General features: G+C 42.6%; 1 protein-coding gene across 1 annotated transcript in view; it reads left to right on the top strand.

Moving 5' to 3' along the window:
• LOC117223415 (uncharacterized) overlaps nucleotides 1-21,017 on the top strand; it is a 91,050-nt gene that overhangs the window by 53,884 nt on the left and 16,149 nt on the right. Inside the window, exons 2-3 of the mRNA XM_033475685.2 lie at nucleotides 11,053-11,265; nucleotides 13,952-14,090. Of these exons, the coding sequence (XP_033331576.2) occupies nucleotides 11,053-11,265; nucleotides 13,952-14,090 (352 nt within the window). The remainder of the gene's footprint in view (nucleotides 1-11,052; nucleotides 11,266-13,951; nucleotides 14,091-21,017) is intronic.

Genomic DNA, 21,017 nt, shown 5'->3' with positions numbered 1-21,017 from the left:
TTCGCTGAGGAAAATTTTACTTCAAATGACCCCAGGAACCCCTCATTTCCCAAAAGTCTCATAATTTTGGGGCACCCCGTGTATTCAAATACTGACCAATGAGATCCAGATTTGGGTCCACAGGTCATAAACGGGAGTTGAGTCCCGCGGGTGCGGCGGGCGAGAGATTTTTCGAGTCTTCCCGTCGATTCGGGACGGTTCACGCAGCTGGCCGCTATCTGTCAAACGTATCGGACGCGTAGATTGAAGAGCAGGAAGCGACCGCGAGTTTCTTCGAGCGAAGAAGCACGACCGTGGAACGGTCCAGTTTCCTGCTCGGTACACTTTCGAGCGGAGCGGAGCGGCGAGGTAAGAGAGGGACGCCGCGCCGTAACCGACGACTTTAGCTCCCGCGATTCGAGGAGCTCGTAAATCCGAGGCTCGGCGCGACGTTGATGTTGATGGCTCCCGGAAAACAGAGCATCGCGACCGCTTCTTCGATCGGCTGCTCCTTCGACCCGGCTTCCGACTTGCCTCTTGGCGCGGAAAATTGGGTCTTGCGGTGCCGGTCGAATCTTTAAACCGTGCAAACTACCGCGTCGCTGCCACGGTGGCCTTCCCGCGAGCTCCTGCTCCGCTCTGTCGTCGACTCGTAATCGTTGCTTCCTTCGCGATAAGCCGTTTCTTCGTTTGCTTCTCGGAAGGTGCTGCTCGTAGAGCCTCGAGACCGCGTTGCCACGGCGCGCCTCTTCGCGATTAGACCTCCCCGAACAGGGCCCTTCCCCGTCGGGCGACGCGCCGATTCCAGTAAATCCGTCGTTTCTTCGACGATGATTCGCCTTTCCGTTTCCGCCCGAGCCGAATCACCGGCGATTCCAGCTCGCTGACTTTTCGACTCGATTACCGAGGTTTCTTCGTTCGCAAAAGTCAATGGCTCGAATCGCGGACGTCATTGGCGGCTTCTGGTCGGACGAGCGATCTTTCGATATGGGAACAACGATCTGGAAGACCGAGATAGGAAGCGGGATTAGACCTTTGTTATGAAAAAAAGGGAAAAGAAGTCTCAAGTGTTTAAGTTTGTTTTTTTCTTTTTTTTTTCTTCGTTTTCTTTCTTTTCTTCTTTTTCTTTTCTTTTTCTTTCTTTATCCTCTCCTATTGTAACAAAGGGTTCATTCGGTTAATCAATAAAGTTATTATTTAGTATAATATATTTATTTATTATTATTATTATTATATATATATAATCGAATTCGACTATTATTGTATTTTTATACTGTACAATAAAAATATATTAATAAAAATATAAAAAAAATAAAAAAATATATATATTTTATTTTATTTTATTATATTGTATTATTATTTTATTTGATATTTTTATTATTATATATTTATTGTACAGTATAAAAATACAATAATAGTCGAATTCGACCAAATCGATAACAAAGTGCAAACAAAGAAGAAAAAGTGATGTGTTATTTATAACAAATGATATGGTTATGATATAACTAGAGAGACTGCGGATTTCATGCATTTATGACAAAAATGAGTATCTGTAATTTCATAGGAAAGCAAAAGTAAAAATATTAAAAAGTATCGACACATTGCTTTCAACCTACTACAATGATTAGAGAAAGGAACAAATTCCTAAGCGAATTCTTGGAACAAATGTAAATAATTTTTATCTGGCATAGAAATCCGCAGTCTATGCATGACATAATAGAGTAAAGTAACAGAGATCCGGGTTTCCGAAGATAAGCGAAAAGCGTCAAAAGCACGGCATACCGCGCACAATGACTAATTTCTAAAGGTGTAAAATGAGCCGCAAGAAAGATCCGCAGAAGCAATAAAACGATTATAGATTTATTGCCGGCATAAAGCGTACCGGTGGAAGAATTCTTCGGCTAGAAATAAAAACGTCACCTAAGAGAGACCGTGTTGGGACGCGCAGGTGGATATTTTTTTGACAAAGGTCGGAGCAACGAATGAGTTGTCGCAGCGTCGTATGGACAAAGATCGAAATGGAAAACGGTAGCAGCGCCGACGTTTTCGATCGAACCGGAACCTTGAACGACGTTTCTTCTGGCTCGCTCGTTAAAGGCGAACACGCGGACCGATACGACCGTCGAGAGCTCGTTAGAGGAATCGAGCCTTGCGCACACATCGGCTGCCTTCGTCCAGCTACTTTGCATTTTCGCGGAGAAATCCGAAGCGCGGGCCACCGCGACGCGACGCGACTCGACGCGACGCTGTCCGACTCTCGCGATTTCTCGTCAGAACCCGCAGATCGAGAATCCGAGAGCGCCTATCCTTTCGACTCGAACGCGGGATTCGCGATTTCCTTGTGTCCAGGACGAGCCAACTTTTTATTTACTTATTTATATTAGGTCTACCGGAAAGTTCTGTCTGTTTAAGAAATGAAAGGAAATAATAGATTTTTCATAAATTTAGTAATATTTATTGTACAATTATGTACAATAAATATAATTATTGTATTTATATATTGTTGTATTATATATTCATATTTTATATTATATATTATATTATATATATATATTATATATATATATATATATATATTATATATATATATATTATAATTGTATTATATATTTATTGTAATTATATAATTTCCGTCGTTACTTATGTGACCTCTTGCCAGCGTGATGGTAATTTGTGAGCAACATTTAAAAAAAATATATGTCTCAAATGAATATGTGCATATCTGTTGAAATTTGCAATGACATTATCAGATAGAACTTTCCGGTAGACCTAATATATATATAATTACTCTGATTAATATCCGGACACCTTTCGAAACGCGATAAATTTTATATAAGCGGATCAAAGGACTTGAATTTTTCTTTTTAGATGAATAGAGGGACCAGTCTATCAGACCATAACTGAAATGCTTTTTTAAAATTTTGTTGTCGCTTAACCCTTTGCACTCGAAGCCATTTTAACTGTAAATCTAAATTAACTTTTCCGACCTACGGTATTTCCATTTTATATGACAAAGCGCATTTTATGCGTATGAAATTTGTAGTCTTGCGACTCGTACGACAGTTAGACTTTCAACAATTTTTTACGTTTGCGCTTTTATAATATAAAAGTTATCTTGGAACGTGATGTAACAATTTTAATGGTGCCTCAGAGTCGCCACTCGAGTGCAAATGGTTAAAATGACAAAGGGAAAATAAAAGCTCTCATTTTCTAACTTTTTTATCCGAGCCTATGACGAACATTTAAAAAATGAGGTTAATTATATTAAAAAATCTCGGTAAGTTATGTTGAAAATTAGTCTAAAATTACGTTTTAGTTAGTTATTACGTTTTAAAAGATGTCCAAATATTAATCAGAGCCACAACGGGCCGAAGAGCAATGCAAGATGCAAGAAATGCAAGAATTTCGAGAAGCGTTGCATTTTAGGATTGGGCTTCGTGGTGAACAGGCGCATGCCACAGTTTTATAATCTTAGAGAAGAGCGCATTAAAATAGATAGTGATTTTCATAGAAACTGTGCGGAACGGTATTTATCTGAAATGATGTATGAAATTGGTAGTAAACACGACGATGGCTATTAAATTTTTACTGCAGACGTTCACGGACCCGAATGCTACAGCATTCATTTTCATTGTGATACGAAATTACATGGACACTACAGTATTATTCAATCTTGCAAGCCGCATTATCATAAACTCAATTCTCCATAGCGTTTGCGAAATAAATGTAATTATTATGCACTTTAATGTAACGACTAATAACATTGCGCGCTTACATAACAGCTAATTATCATACACTTTAATGCAACAGCTAACCGGTTCATCCATTATTATCATTTTCATTTATCTACGAAAGATACAACTATTAAAAATATGATACTATATCCGCAATTAGTTTAAGAACAAATCGCCTGTCAGTTCCCACGGTTCATTAAAATTTTCGCCCGTCCGCGAGCGCGTCGACCTCTGTGCCCTTTAACGTTGCAACTAACGGTCAACACCGCCGTACAGATGCGATAAATAAACGATAAATAAATTAGCAGAAATACAGATTCCGGCGATGGGATCATAAGGCTGTTGGCTCCGCGTTCGAGAGATTCGACGAGCGGGCCCGACTAATTAACCGCCGCGGCTCGCTCGGGTATCGCTCGGAGCGCACCTGACCCACCTCGTTAGAAGCCTCCGCGCGTTCTCGAGTTCGTTTTCTCGGACGTGTACGCGAGTCCCGGGGTCCGAGATCGGGCTCGAACTCTGACGGCTACTTAAAATTCACCGCGTCTCGGGGCCTTATCGACGCACCGCGGTCGAACATTAATCTCGCTCGAGCGATTCTCGCGCTGACCCTATTAACGTCACGGCACTTCTCGTGACGAGCGCGCGAAAGTTTCTTCGGTCTTCTCTCCTCGACGGATCGCGCCGAGAGATCGGCAGATCGAGAAACGTTCGGTCGTTCCGAGCGATCTCTTCCGACGCGACGCGACGCGTTCGCGTTCGCGCTCTTATCGTCTCGTTATCGACGAGAGTCGGGATCCGTCGACGCGCCGCGGTTCCCACCTCGAGCGCAGCACCTGTTCGCCAAGTGCAGCTGCCCTTTGCACAGTCGCAGGGAATCGGCTCGAGATTCGCGGCAGGTGCTGCGACCTCGCAGAAGAACGCGGCCGAAATTGCTCGCGGTCCGATGGGTGCCGCGCGCTCCTCGGAACGTCCTCCTCGATTCCACGGCAGAAAGCGATCACGAGCGGATCGCTGGATGCTGGTTGCTCAACAAGTTGCACCGCGTTGCCATCGCGTTGCATCGCATTTCCAAGACAAATTAGGCTCGACGGCTGGATGCGATTTGTTCGGCGATCGCGCGCGATCTTTACGAGAATCGTGCATACGCGCGGCAACAACGGCGGAGCGTGGGAGTTCGACCTGGGGCTCGACCAGGGAAATCGAGATCACGCGCATAGTAATGCAGCCACGACGCTCTTAGCCGAGTCGGAGGCGAGGCGAACAAGCGCGCGGCGGCCCGCCGCCGCCGCGTCCGCTTCCTCGACTTCTGAACTTGTTCCACGGCGTTCGCGTCGATTACGTAAACGACTCGCGAGACAAATCGCGTGTACGGTGAACCCGACGCCGACGGATCGGCATCCCGAAGGGAACCAGCGAGTGGTCCAGAGACAAGGGGCGACGATGATGTGCCCTTCCTGGAACGGTCCGTTCGCGATCACGCGCCGTCTAATGGCGCAACTGTAAATCCGATATTACGGCGACAACGACTACCCGGCACGCTATTATTATCGCGATGCGATCCGCGACATCGCTGGGAAATTAAAACCCTCGGATAAATGGGAGTCCGCGGAGACCGCCAATTATCGCGATCCTCCGTTCCCTGGAAACGATTGGCTTTCCATCGGGGAGCGCGAGGCCTCGTTACTCCGTCGACGAATCGAATCGAATCGAATCGAATCGAATCGAACTGATCGCTGCGCAGCGGTCCAGCAAGCGGTTATTTCTGGCCAAAAGACAACTCTTCGATTTTTGACAAATATTTTTTTTAGAGATTAATTAAAATTAATTAGTCTTCTGATCTAATTATTCTAAGATTAATTATTTTTACTAGTCCTATATAATAGTAATAATGATAATAATAATAGTAATAAGAATAATATATAATAAGAATGACAATAATAATATATTTATTTGATCAATTGGAGAAAGTCCTTGTATTACAACGATATAACAATATGTCGCACAAGTGGCATATCAAAAAGAAAAAAGAAAAGAAAAGTAGTGACAATAAAAAAGGTACAGTGGAAGATGAATTAAGTGATCAAAATAATTATTAAATAAAGTGAAAAAAATTGAGGAAATAATAGAGAAGAATACGGTGTGAGATTATTATAGTAACAAGAAATGAGATTAGTATAAATTGAAAGGGCAGGGTGAGGAAAGAAGGAGGAGACATTTGTACGTATCACAACTATATTTCAGTTATTTATGCATTCCATAAGAATTTGTTAACTTATGAAGTAAAAATCTTAAGGTTTTACTAATTTGATGTTTGAAAAAGCTTATAAAAAAAGTGATTAAAAGTGATAGTCATTTGTTGATAGTCGTTTACATAAAAGCTTGCACTATTTTTTGTACAATTATTATTTGTGCACTATTATTTGTATACGTAACTTTTAAGTGCAAAAACCTACAGCCGGATTGATACTTTTAACGATTTTTCACACATTTCCAATGATCTGGCAACAAAATGATTCCAATAAAAGTCGTCATTATTTAACATAATAGAATATAATGCAGTTAATGACACATACAATCTGGATTATATATACGTCCACTGCATTTGTATTATTTTGTAACAAATGTAGATCGCGCTTCCTTCACCGTTTCTTAAAACAGTCCATCAGTATCCATTTTTTCACAAATATCTTAATACATAGAATCCCAGAAACCAAACTTTCGTTGGAAATAATTGAAGTCATTTCAACTTTTTTTAAAAATAATAATATAAATCTTTGACCTCATAACTAGACCGCAGATTTTATGCATTTATAATAAAAACGTTTAGGTGAAACTTCGAACAATGACAAAATATTAAAAGAATTTAAGGATACCTGCGAAAAGGTACCATTATTTTCAACGCAATGAAATTACTAAAGAAGGAAAGAAATTTTTCTTTCACTCATCTTTGTCGCAATTGGCGAAAAGAAACTCTATTTTTCATGAAAATCTACAGTCTCCTCGCAATGTTCTAGCCGGCGCCGAGACGAATTCAACGATATACAGGGTGTGCCAAAAATGAAATTTTGAAGGAATTTCTTCCTTTACAAAAATTTTCTCCGAGGCTCCGTTAACGAGTTATTAACGAGAAACAGTGACCAATGAGAGGCGAGCTCAGCTGGCGCGAGGCGACCGAGCCAATGGGCTTCGTGCGTTGGTTGGCTGGGCCGCCTCGCATCAGCCGTACTCGATTCTTATTGGTCACTGTTTTTTGTTAATAACTCGTTAACGGTGCCTCGGAGAAAATTTTTGTAAAGGAAGAAATTCCTTCAAAATGATCCGAGGAACCCGCTACTTTCGGATTGCGAGACATTTTTGGGACACACCGTATACCATACCACGACCGTAAACTTCGCGATAACGCTAAAACAATTTTGGACACACGTTAAGCGGATTTCCTACAGCACGTCCGCTGTAACTCCGCGGTCTGCGCTCCGGTTTTCCGGTACAATGGCAGCCGGTTGAATTCGTTTCGCCGAAGAATGGATCGTTAATTTCGTCGACGGGGAAGGGTGAGGGTCGCGGCTCGGCTCGACGTGACGTCGCGTCGCGACGCTGTGGCAGGCCCGAGGGTCGATCGCGGTCCGTATATCTCCCCTTTGTCCAGCGCACGCGGAGAGACGGAGGATAGGTCGTTCTCTGCAGCCGTCTGTAATTAGAACGCAGATAACGAGAGAGCCCGTTCGATAGAGTCTGGCCACGGTCATCGGCTCCTATCGGACGTTTGCCAACCTACATACCTAGAGGATCACGGTTCTCGGTGATCCGGGCGCTGCTCCCGCAGCGAGCCGTCGAAGACGAGAGTCTCTCGGCGACGAGGATCGACGGGTCCGCGGCGGGCCAGCCGCGAGAGTAAGCCGTTCCGCGACGTCGCTCTTGCAACCAGTTTATCGGCTGAAAAGTGTCGACGCTGATACCCAGAACAAGCCGCGCGGCTCTAACCCGGTCGAGCTACAAAAATCTCTTAAGCCGAGCGCGCACGCGAACAGTAACAAACTTTATCACCGAAGGTATCGCGCGGCATTTTTGTACAGCGAGCCTCGTCGGGGCAAGCCTCGCCGATCCAGGCTAATGCCACCGATAATTCCATCGATGATCTCACGGCTGCACGCTACCGTAAAACTTTCCCGGCCGCGAACGCGAGCGTGAACGCGATCGCGAACGCAAAAAGCAAATGCAAAACGCGAGCGCGCCGCTCGCGGTTTCGCGTTCTGCGATGATTTTTATCCTTGGAGGACGGGCCTTGCGAAGCTCGAAGCAGGGTCATTCTCTGACCCACGATGAAATCAAGCGCGAACAGATTCCAAGGTGTGATTTTTTTCATCGAGTGACCGACGTTCGTCCTGCAAGGGTTGAAACGACGCGAGACGCGCCGCGCAAAGAAATGTCGCATCTTCGCGACGCGAGCGACTGTCCAGCTCTCGTCCCGTTCCTCGACCTGTTCCCTGGGGTGCCCCGGTTCGAACAATATTCCTTAATGACGCTCCCAGCGGCCCATGTTCGCCGGTCCCTTCGGACCATCTGTCCTTTGTAACCTAAAACTCGTTTCGAAAGAACTCGCGCCGCCGCCCGGTGTTTCGTGCGCCGTTCGGGCTGGCCCTCGACGCCGGTTCGAGCTAATTGTTACCTTTGCCTCAGCTTTTACACTCGTGTCATCAATATTATCGGCAGCGCGCCCGAGACTTTTGATTCTGTTGTTAGGGTACAGCGAATTCTGCTCAATTTTACGACAGATTGTGTACAAAAATGGACAATTCGGGAAGAAAAGACACGATTATTTGTGCCTTGCACCTCGTTCTCATAATTATTGACAATCGGCAAGTATAGAAATGAGCAGCGAGGCTCAAATAATCGTATTTTTTCTTCCCTAATTATCCGTTTTTGTTTATAAGCTGAGGGGAAGTTAGGGAGAATTTACTGTATATTTAAGTCTTTTGAAAACGCCGCACTTTGAATCTGCTCCATTGTTCCTTGATCGAGCTACACTCCCCTCCAAAAGTATTAGAATACCTTATTTAACAAAAATTATAATTTTTCATTCGGTTCAGACACTGTCTGCGATTTTCATGGCATCATAATTACAATAAATAGAAATTAGATACAAATATTATTCTTCTTCGAACAATCGAAACAAGTAGAAACAGTTTTCGCTGTACGCAATAATAATTACTAGCTTTTAATTACTAGATTGTACGCATTTGTGTGAAAAATGAGCATTTCGAACGACAAGCTGTCGAAAGATCAAAAGCACTTAACAGCGTCGATACGTTATTCTCGACCTATTAAAATCATTGAGAAAAAAACACAACGTTCAAGTTGCTCTTATTTTATTGCAACAGATGCAGACAATCTTTATCTCGCGCAAAGATCCGCAGTCCGATAATGCCGTAAATCTAGATCTCACCGCGACACGCGGTGTCCTATCTTGTAATTAACACTAGATTTACGAAACGCGTCAAAATGACGGGTCGCTAATTTTATAATTTTCGATTATTCATATCATAAAGATACATATTTATGAGTTATTTATTCAATTCATATGTTACTTACAACGTATTCATTGTAACATGTTATTATTATTATATATATTATATATATTATGTATATTATTATTATATATATTATATATATTATGTATATTATTATTATATATATTATATATATTATGTATATTATTATTATATATATTATATATATTATATATATTATTATTATATATATTATATATTATTATTATATATATTATTACAAATGTTAACACGTTGAATGCCACGCCGGTTTTACAGAAATGAATTTTCTTTTATGTGAAACATATAATGTTGAAATATTATCTGCAATAGAGAAGTTACAGTGTATAACCATGTTTGACATGTTAATTGCGACAGGGGTCACTGTTTGAATTGACGATAGTAATAATACAAAATTTTAGATATTGACATTTTTTTTAAATTATATATATTTCTATCAATTTGGGCGCGCCGGTCACCGGTGACCCCCATGGCGTCACCGCCAAGTTAAGTGCCGGTCACTGATGCCCCCCCCCCCCCCCCGTGGCATTCAACGTGTTAAAAAACAGAAGAAATCTCTTATTGTTACTCTTACAAACTGATATAAAACAGCTGTCCTTTGTGCTCCGTAAATCTAGCGTTGCATCGCGAATTCAAATCTGCGCATTCCACGCTGCACGTTGTTCTCTCACGTCCACCGAAGGGCTCCGGCCATTGACAATAAATCAAACGAATGGTAACGGCTACGTTGGCGGAGACATCGGCATCCGAGATATCGGCGGACGAGAAAAGAAAACGAAACGAGCATCCCGCGCGTTCGGAAAAAAAGAGCTTCGTACGATAGGTACGCCGGTGCTTTCACCGTTGTTCCACGGGCTCGGGCACGGTCGCGGGAATCGAAAGAGTTGGACGGCGAGAGAGGTGCATTGGCCGCGGTGCAACTTCGCTTTCTAGAGGCTGTTTAGATCGCGGGATTACCCGCGGCCGGTGCACCGCGACGCCGTATCGAGGATCGTCGCGCGATCCTGGCACAATGTGGATCACCGGCTGTGTCCGCGGACTAGAATTTACGGGGAGTGCGTGCCGACATGGCCGCCGGATTTCTAGGCGTCGATACGTGCGAATGAAAATCGCGGCACAAAACCCGTGTGCACACGCCTGTGTCCGCTCGTTAATGGAAGAGCGAAAGTAAAGCGTTTACGCGCGCGATCACCGCGCGCGGACCGTTTACGTTACTTAATTCGCGGCGTGTAGTCGTTGCTCGTCACGGTCCCCCGAGAAAAATACAGGGTGTCCCGAAAATGTCTCGTAATCCGAAAGTGACGGATTCCTCGGGTCGTTTGAAGCAACTTTTTCCTTTGCAAAAATTTTCTACGAGACACCGTTAACGCGTTATTAACGAGAAACAGCGACCAATGAGAGGCGAGCTCGGCTGGCGCGAGGCGACCGAGCCAATGAGCGGAACTGGGCTTCGCGCGCTGGTTGGCTGGGCCGCCTCGCGTCAGCCGTGCTCGATTCTTATTGGTCACTGTTTTTCGTTAATAACTCGTTAACGGAGCCTCGGAGAAAATTTTTGCAAAGGAAGAAGCTGCTTCAAATGATCCGAGGAACCCGCCATTTCCGGATTACGAGATATTTTTGGGACACCCTGTATGTACAGATCTGGCCACTCTCTTAAGTTGCCCCGAGAGATCCCCGTGATCCACGAGATCCTCGCGATCGCCGCTCCTTTCCACCGTAATCTCGGTTTGCGCAACTGTGAAATAAACGAACGCGCTTCTCTGTTTTCGCAGGGGCAAATACGCGGCGGTCAGGCGATGTCGGGAGAGATCCAGCGGGAGACAATGGGCCGCCAAGTTCCTCAGGAAGAGGAGACGGGCCCAGGAGCTAAGGGCGGAGGCTCTCCACGAGGTCGCGGTGCTGGATGCTGCGGCGAACTGTTCCAGGCTGGTGTCTCTTCATCAGGTGTTCGAGACCAACACCGAGATGGTCTTGGTACTGGAACTGTAAGTAATCTGCTCCTCTTATCTTCTTATCTCTCGCACCGTTGTCTAACGAAGGTCTCACGCGCGACAGTGGTTCTCCCTCGATCTTCGTTCTCATTTATTTAACATAATCTGGTTGGATGTCCTTTGTAGTTTTCGCAACTTAATTCTGCACAGACTTCGACGTCGTGATAATAATGATAATAATGGTAATGATAATAATTTGTTTACTATCAGACCTTTTATACAATCGGGAATTCACCGGTTTTTTATGGTGTTATCGACAGTGTACGATTTTTACTGATCGGCTAGTTCTATATACAATGACAAATTTTATTTAATATACTAATAATTATCGAAAGTTTTGTTTTGCCATTGTTATATATTAAATAGAGAAGACCTTTACCTTTGTTTAAACCAGATGGTTTATTTAGCAAATGCAGAGCTGGTACATAAATGTACAGTGACTGTCACTTAAAATCGAATACCTATGAATTCAGCCGATTTTCACTTATAAAACGTGTTGATTTTTCATATAATGATAATATCATTAATAATATCATTTTCCTCCCACTTGAACCGAAAATGTTAAATTTGGATTTGTCCGTAAAAATTACGGTTTTTCAAAAAGTAAATTCTTTTCTTTCAAATTCGCGACTCTTCTTTTTATTCTGCAAACTTATCAATGACTTCTTCCGTGCAATTTTGCCATGATAATCTTTTTTTCTTAGTATTTTTCTAATAGTCGATTCACTTACTGTTCTGTTTAAATATCTTTGAACATCTGATGTCAATATGGAAGCACTTATTGTCGGATGATTTTTAATTTTTCGAATAATCCATCGCTCATTCGTTGCATTCGTCTTATCAGATCTTTGTCTGGCTTTATTTAATATTCGATCCTCTCCTTTGTGCCGTTTTATATTGCTTTGGATTGCACTTTTACTCCGATTAATAATTTCACTGATTTCATTATAACTTCTTCCATTTTTATAATGGTAAATTATCAATTCTCGTTCCGCTAATGTAGTTTGTCGCATTTTCTTTATCTTTTGGAAAACAAGCCGAGCAACGCACAAATGACAAAGAAAACAATAACTGAACTTCACTTTCATTGTTTCTAAGCATTGCTAAACAATAAACGATCGGGATTCATCGGTTTTACAGTGTTATCTACAGTGCACGATTTTTACTGACTGACTAGTTCTATACGCAGCGACAAATTTTATTTAATTTACCAATAATTATTGAAAGTTTTGTTCTTCCGTTATTATACTATTATAATATTATAATATAATATAATACTATTATAATATTATAATATAATATAATACTGTTATAATATTATAATATAATATAATACTGTTATAATATTATAATATAATATAATACTAATATAATATTATAATATTAACCCTTTGCACTTGAGTGGTGACTCTGAGACATCACTAAAATTTGTTATATCACGTTCTTTAAATTTAAAACATTGTTAAAAGTGTAACTGTTGTGTGAGTCACAAGACTCAATTTCATATGCATAAAATGCACTTTGTCATATAAAATGAAAACACTATAAGTCAGGAAAATTATTTTAGATTTACAGTTAAAATAGCTTCGAGTGCAAAGGGTTAAATAAAGAAGTATTGAACTACATGTCATGTATAAGTGAAAATCGATTGAATTTCTAGATGTTCGATTTCAAGTGACATTGCACATTCGATATTATTTACTGCTGGCTCCTATATTCAGAACAGAACATTGTTTAAGAAAATTATAAATTATTAGTGGTCCCTTTCTATCGGGATTACATAAGAACGAACTAATGCAAAGTATGTAATACTTATCCTTTGTATCTACGCTTCGCATCTAGCATAATACGTTCGTTCTCACAATCTGGACATTGCCATATAACAATACAATATAAAATATACAAAGCAAATTCAAACCAAACATTCTAGATCCTGATAAAATTACATAGTTGACGTATAAATTTATCAAAATCAACACTGAAGATGTAAACGTCAGACTGCGGATCTTTATGCAAAATAAAAATGTTCGTTGCAGAAAAACCGGAACTGCATAAACATTTGTTTCCGTTTTGAATAATAGAAACATTTCTCCTTAAATTGCAATAAACAGCAACAAGATAGAAATTCCGTTCCTTGTTTAACACTTTTAATATTATAAATAATTAATAACATACAGATAATCCTAAATTCTCATCTCCGAACGGAATAAAATATTAACCCAACCCATTTCTACCACAAATGCATAAAATCCGCTGCCTATTTATAAACAATATAAACAAATTACTATTGGATCGTTCAGAAAATTGTTTCGTTTTCGTTTTCTCCATTTTGCCAACGAAAGAACAGCGCTTTAATGAGCGTAAGATCTCAAAGCTACCAGAAAAACATCGAAAAGTTTATCTTCTCTTGCTGCAACCATTCAAAAATCGTCGTTCATTCTCTTGTGTGCAAGAACGAAACAATACTCCGACCGACCCAATACATTTTTCTACCGGCATTATCTGTGTTTCATCCACTCGTTTCTGCCAGAAAAGCATGAAACTCCGTAGTCCAGTCGTTGGCATCGGTGCCGGTTGTTCGCTCTACCGTGATTTTCCGCGCGAGTTTCCAATTTTCTCCGGCCGCAAAAGTCTTTCCCGACCACTCGTCACTCAGTCGTATATCTTTCTGCGTTCGAAGGGCCCCCGGCGGTGAGCTACAGATGATCCTGGACAGAGACGAGGTCCCGGACGAACGGCAGGTCGCCAGATTGTTGAGGCAGATTCTGGACGGGATAGCCTTTCTGCATTCCTTGAACGTGGCCCACCTGGACATCAAGGTAAGCATCCATGCTTCCGTGCCGGAACGAACCGCGGGGAACAGCGTAGAACATTTTCTGGGAATCGGAGATAATACATATTCGCGTGCACGAGAACGACGACGACGACGACGTCGAGGAGGGAACGTAGAAACGCGGTCGGCACACTCGGCTCTTATCTCGGGCTCGTGAAAAATAACAGAGCGCTCGATAACAGCTGGAAGATTGCCGTTCCCGCAAATAACGCTTATCTAGATTTTTCTCGAGAGTTGAAAAACCTCGTGGCAGGAATTGGCACGCGGCGGGGCCCACGTCGCTTCGATCTCCGCCGCGGATAATGAACGTGCCGGGGCCCCGAGAGCCTAATCTCCGGGATTGTCTCGGCCGCGTTCGACGGCGAGGGGGCTCGCGGGGGGAAAAGGAAACGGGTTGGCAACGAAACGGCGACGTTTCAGGCGGTGCTGGCAGTTTCTCAGCGTCGCGGGACGTGTTCCGCGTCGCGGCCGGTGCGAACGACCTAAATTGTTATGTAAAAGTATCCGTGTAATACGGCGATCTCTGCCAAAACTCGGGCCGAGCGCGAAATTTCCGCGCCGCGACGCGATGCGATGCGATTCGCATCGTTAACGACCATTTTCGCACCTGCCGCGTCGCCGATCAGCGCCGTGTCCCAGGCGCGGATTGCCGCGGAGAGAAGCAGAGAGAGAGAGACGCATTAATTCGAGCGGCGTTATCCGGTGACGAGACCACATTGTTGCCTCGTAAATCGACTTTCTCGCGAATTCAAATATTTGCTAGAAAGCGACGCGCCGCGGCGTGCGCCGCTCTCCACGCCGGCTAGGAAAAAGGGGACGCATTTTTCTGCGATTCGGTCGACGCTGGCGTGTAGCCGTCGACGTGCCTCGTTCGCGTCGCGGGAACAGAGGCGAAATCGTGATACGATTCACCGCGGTGGAATCCCGACGACGGAACACCGTCGCCGCCGATAGGGTGTTTTCTGTCCACTAAATTATTTTTGTACGAACCCCGAGGGAGTCGCGTCCCGTTTCGCCGCGAGACACCCGCTCGAAAATAGCCCGATGCCACTTCTCCACCCAACGATATTCACCTCGGGGATAATGCGCGACTCTGTCGCGTGGAAACGGGCGAGTCGCTTCGGCCGCGTTTTCAATTAGGTGAAACCGAGACTTCGTTCCGCGGCGGGGACGAAAACGAACCGCGTCGCACCGTGCATTGTTTAAGCGACAAAATTCGGGAAGTCAACTTTCTGTTTCGAGCGAATTGCTTGCGAGATTCAGTTTGGGGTCACCGGTGGACGGTCGAAAAAAGTAAAGATCTCTGCTTACAATGAGAATACGTGGTTAAAATTGCACCCTTTTGGGCAATGCTTCGATGTTAGAGGAATTTTCTGGTTCTTGTTCAATTAAAAGTAGAGTATTTGGTAAAATGGTGATGTTATTTGAAAGTGAGAGTAGTCCGTAATCCAGTTATTATAATGTAATGTACAATGACCATACTAATTGCCATACTAATTACTAATGACAATAACCATACCAATTACCCCTTTATGTCACAGTAAAACAAATTTATCACATCAACATTGCCACATCATCATTTGTCACATCAACAAATTTACTCATAATTCTCATAATTAATATAAAATTAATGTTTTAGTACTATATTAATTTAATTTAATCAATATTAATTAATTAATTAATTAATTTCGATTGCTATTATTTGATTTAATTTAACCAATATTAATCAATTTAATTTAACCAATATTAACCAATTTAATTTAATTAATACTAATTAATTTAATTCAATTTGCATTAATTAAAATACGTTCTCATAATTTCAAGTGCGAATTGATTGCAAATGCTCTGAGTCAATAAAAACAAACAAACAAACGCATGCGAAACGAACGCGACAAATTTTGAGGCATTTCTGCGAATCCGATAAAAAAATATTTCGCAAAAAAGTCACTAATTTTATTCGGCTAACAATAAATTACATCAACGAAGATCTGCGTAAGGCGTCGACAAAAAACAAAGGCTACTACAATTGTTCTGACAAATTCCTACAATTCTTCTCACGCAAATCAACGCACCTTTGCGTTCCCTTTGAAAAACTATCAATGCATTTAGGTCGTAAATTGATTACTTAATGAGTTCGATTTTTGTCCCGAACGCACACGAACCTCCTAAGCAACGCACCGCGCGTCTCGTCGGATTTGCATAATCGCGTCGTGGAACGATAAATCTCGATTTCTCGAATAAAAAAAGAACAGCTTCACGCCGGGGGCGAGGCTCGACGCGTCGCGTTTTCGAAGGGATGCGTGGCTCGCACCCGGAGCTTTTTTCTTATTCGATCGGCAGCGTCGATCCGCAATTTGCGACTCGCGAGATCGCGCAATCGGGGCGCAGCTACGTGCGCGCTCGCGCACGCGTGTGTACGTGTTTATCGATTATCGGAGTGATCGATATGGGTGAGCCAAGGCGAGCGAGTCGTATTAATAATACTCCCTCGGCGACACACGCGGCGGGTCGCGTATTTCAGCCTTCCTCCTCTTTTTTTTTTCTCTCGTTGCTCTTAACGCGGCTCGGATTATGATCGCGGTTATGCAACCCAATTACCCGCGTTTCGCAAATTGATAGCAATTTGTGGAGATGCGGGTTACCAGGTACGCGCCGCTGCCGTCGCCGCCGCGTCGGGCCGAGCCGAGCCGAGAAGCGGAGAAAGGAGAGGAGAGGAGAGAGCCGTCGTTATTAAATTCGCTTCTACGAGCCGGCGAATCGCGGTCAATTAAATTACCGCGCGGGGCAAACGCGCGTTTTCGACTCGGCCGCGGCAGACGCGGAACGCGACACGGTTGAATTTGCGCTCCACGCGTTCGGAGGTCGGTATTTGCGCGCGGTGTTATCGGCTCTTCTGTTCCGATACCGCGAAGGCGATTAACCATCCGCCGGAATAATCGCGTTGTTTTCCAGCCGATAAGATAAGATAGTCGCGGCCGATCTAGACGCGCGAAACGATCCGATTAAAACGGCAACCAGGTAACTAGGTTCGCCAGGCTGTGGTCCCAGCCGCCCCGGCCTCGATCGTTTCTCGGTTTTCAGCCGACGAAACCGCCCGCGATTCGAGATTCGAGATCGCGAGAGCGTGGCCGAATGGAAACGCGCTCGTTTCGAAAGGAAAAACGGCAATGATTCGTTCCTTGGCCTTTCCCCGTCGATGCGTTCGCTTTTCAAAATCTCGGAGCGGAGGCCGTCGACGCGGCGCACGGTGCAACGAAATGCACGATTTTCGAACGAAATTCAACCTCGGCTTTCGTTCTGTTTACGGTGGGGAGATAAGGTAAATGTAGGCTGTGTAATTTGTGATATAATTTGTTAAACGAAAGACAGAAACACGAATTCGAAAATAATCAAAAGTTTGCTTAGGAATTAATTCTCGTTGCGCAATCGGTTCTTCCCCGGTCTTCAACGAGTTCATTCGCACTCGCCTTTTGACGACCGACAACCAAAACACACCTGATAGACGTTAATCGATATCTCGAAACACCTGACGTATGCCCGCAATCAATATCACATGCATCGCACGCGTGACGCGCGCACGTATGACGCCATGCATATAGTCATCGCGAAAAGAAATGTAATTCCACAGAAATATAGTCATACATTTAATGCGATTTTGTGCGATATTTATAAATAAATTATTGATTCGTCGCGAATTTTCACGGATTTTCAGAAAATAAATTTTTAGATCAGTTCTTCGAAATTGATATACTTTATATTATATTTTATATATAATATATATATTTAATATTTATATTAAATATAATATATAATTAATACATTATTAAATATAAATATAATTAATATATTAAATATAAATATAATTAATATATTATATAATATATATAATATATATATATAATAAAATATATTTATATATATAATATAATATATATATATTTTTTATATTATTTATTACTTTATATTATATTGATATACTTTGTTTAAAACTCTTCAAACACTCGTCTGTTCGATGCACATGCACTCTCTATCTGCTGACAAGTTGTATGATACATATTCCGTGAAATAACATCGAAGACCGCAACTTTTCGCAAACGTAACTTCTATGAAATCAAAATATACCGTCTTATGATAGTATAAAAATTCCCACGATGCCTTGCGCTGTTTTGTTCGAAACTTTATCCAACGAATAAGAAAACCGGTTCCACTTAGTCGTTGAATTTCAGGTCAGTTGCTACCAGACCGTGAATTCGATGCATTTATAGGGCAATCGAGTAGCTGCAATTTACTATTTAAGATAGTAAAAAGATCGAAAGAATTTGAAAACGTCGATGCATTATTTTTGATCGATTCAAATTACTACGCTAAGAAGAAACTTGCAATTTAGTTTCGGTTTCTTGCAATTGGCGCGGACAATGTGTGCATTGCACAAAAATCCGCAGCCTAGTTTACCGCGTTGCGTACGAGTATTATTAAATTTCTAAAGTTTCGCCGCAATTAAACAACCGTTGGCCATTATTTCCTATAAACATTGCGCGTGCATACGTCTTTTGTTCACAGTTACGTTGCGAACCGGCGTACTCTCCGATCTTCTCGACGCATCGCGTTACGTTATATTGGGTTGGCAACTAAGTAATTGCCGATTTGTTCAATGAAATACAAAATTCTTTTTACTTGGAACGAAGTTTAATCTGTAATGTATTTTCCATTTTGTTCGATGACCTTTTGCCATCTCTCTGACAACTTGAAAATTCCACGCTCGTAGAAAGTCTGATCCGTTTCGGCCAAAAACTGAGTTAAGTGAGATTTTACAGCGTCATCATCATTAATAGTTTTACCACGAAGGGAGTTGTCCAGGGATCGAAATAAGTGGTAATCCGATGGCGCGAGATCAGGACTATATGGTGGGTGTAACATCAATTCCCAACCAATATCCATAAATTTTTGCCGAGTGGACAAAGACGTGTGCGGCCTAGCATTGTCCTGCTGGAAAATGACACCTTTACGATCGACCAATTCTGGTCGCTTTTTCTTGACCGCTGCATTCAATTTGTCCAGTTGCGAATATTCACGGATAATAAAAAATAACAATAATAATAATAATAATTTTATAATATAACATTTACGGATATCATAAAAATGGGAGTGAGAGACATCTATAACTGAAATCGGCAGTTACTTAGTTGCCAACCCAATACGTTATAATATGCGTTATCATATGTTATATGCATTGTTATACGTTATATATTATACAGATTTCGACCTAGCACGAGCCTAGTTCTGGATCGACACGATGCCAGTGAGTTTTTCGATTTTTGTCTCCGGTTCGGTGCACTGTGCGGCGCGGCGCTCCGGTTCGTCCAAAAATAGCCTCGTGCCACGAATTCACGCGACGCGGCTGACCCGAATATAGATCCCCGCGGTTATGAATGGAAAAATGCACGCGAATTCTTTGGCCTGGTTCCAAGCGGAGGCCCCGTTGGACAGGATCCACGAGGTTTCGGGCGCCGGTGCTCCAAAGCGCATCCGCGACCTCGCGCGCCTTATAAATATAGCAGCTAATTCCTTCGATTAAATGGACGGGAACCGATTGCGTAAAGCGGATCGGGCAACGATTAGCCGGCTCTTCCGAGATATCCCACGGTCTCTCTCTCTCTCTCTCTCAAGATCTTTTCGCCTCTTCTCTCCTCGCGTCGACGGTCGCACTGCTGCCGGATTGAATTCGCACGCGGATCAAAGAAACCATAGACCACGGTGGGATCTTCTAGGGAACGGAGGCGATCGACCTCCGCAGAGAAAGGGGAGAGTTTCATCAATGGACTCTCGAGCCAGCCTTGGCAGTTGGAGCACCGTACCGAGAATTCCATTTCAGCCGTGGTCAGTGGCTCGCGCTCCCTCGATCGATGCACGCTTCTGTTCGTTCGTTCGTTCGTTCATTAGGCTGACGCGACGCGTTCCACGGAATCGATTCATCGGCCTGTTAATGGGATAGCCGAAGCTGTCTAAAGCGCAGAGACAGCGGCGAACGCGTGCCTCCTTCTACCGCGGAACGCGATGCGAGCCAAGGGAAAATGGAATCGATATTTCATGCCTCGCAACGGGAGAAAAGCCACCGGCTTTTCTCTCTCGTCTCGCTCCCCTCGCGCTTGCTTTTCTCCCTGTCTATCAATTTTATTGTCAGACTGCGGATTTGATGCATTTACAGGAAAAATGAGTAATCTAAGTGCAAAGTAATGAAGAGGGGTTAGAAGAATTTACGAATCTTGTTAGAATATTTGCTATTTGTTGAAACGATTTGAAGGAAAGGTGCAACTTTGTTTGACTTTCGTTTTGTACAACGGATGCGAACAATTTTTATTTTTTCATAAAAATCCGCGGTATATTTATTATTATTATTATTATTTAGTATTCTTTACTTCACGAGCTTCGCAACCCCTTTTAACATCGGAACTATCGAACCAGTCGAAATGACTGGTTTCTCAGTTTCTCTTTTGCAGTGACAGTTTATTATAAAAATATTTCTAGGGGAAATTTTTAGATAAACTTCTTCATTCAAGCACATACACTAAATTCTCCCTAATTGACTCTTAGCTTGGGAACAAAAATGGATAATTTGAGAAGAGAAGGTACGATTATTCGAGCCTTGCGACTCGTTTCTATAGTTATCGATTGTCAACAACTATAGTAATAAATAATCCTCTTCCCAAATGGTCTATTTTTGTTTCCAAGCTGAGGGTCAATTAGGGGAAATTTACTGTATTATCATGGAAATCGCACGGAGTTTAAATAAATCCAATCCAGTCCAATAAATTCAATTATAAAATGTACATTGGTACATTAACAATTGTAATTGTAACAATGTACATTGGTCTCGTTAACAGCTCGGTAGTTCTAGTGTTGAAGTACAGTTCAC

The sequence above is a fragment of the Megalopta genalis genome, chromosome 4 (assembly GCF_051020955.1).
Source record: "Megalopta genalis isolate 19385.01 chromosome 4, iyMegGena1_principal, whole genome shotgun sequence".
Lineage (NCBI taxonomy): Eukaryota > Metazoa > Arthropoda > Insecta > Hymenoptera > Halictidae > Megalopta > Megalopta genalis.
The sequence above is the reverse complement of the archived record's forward strand: the minus strand, read 5'-3'. Positions and strand labels throughout refer to the sequence as shown.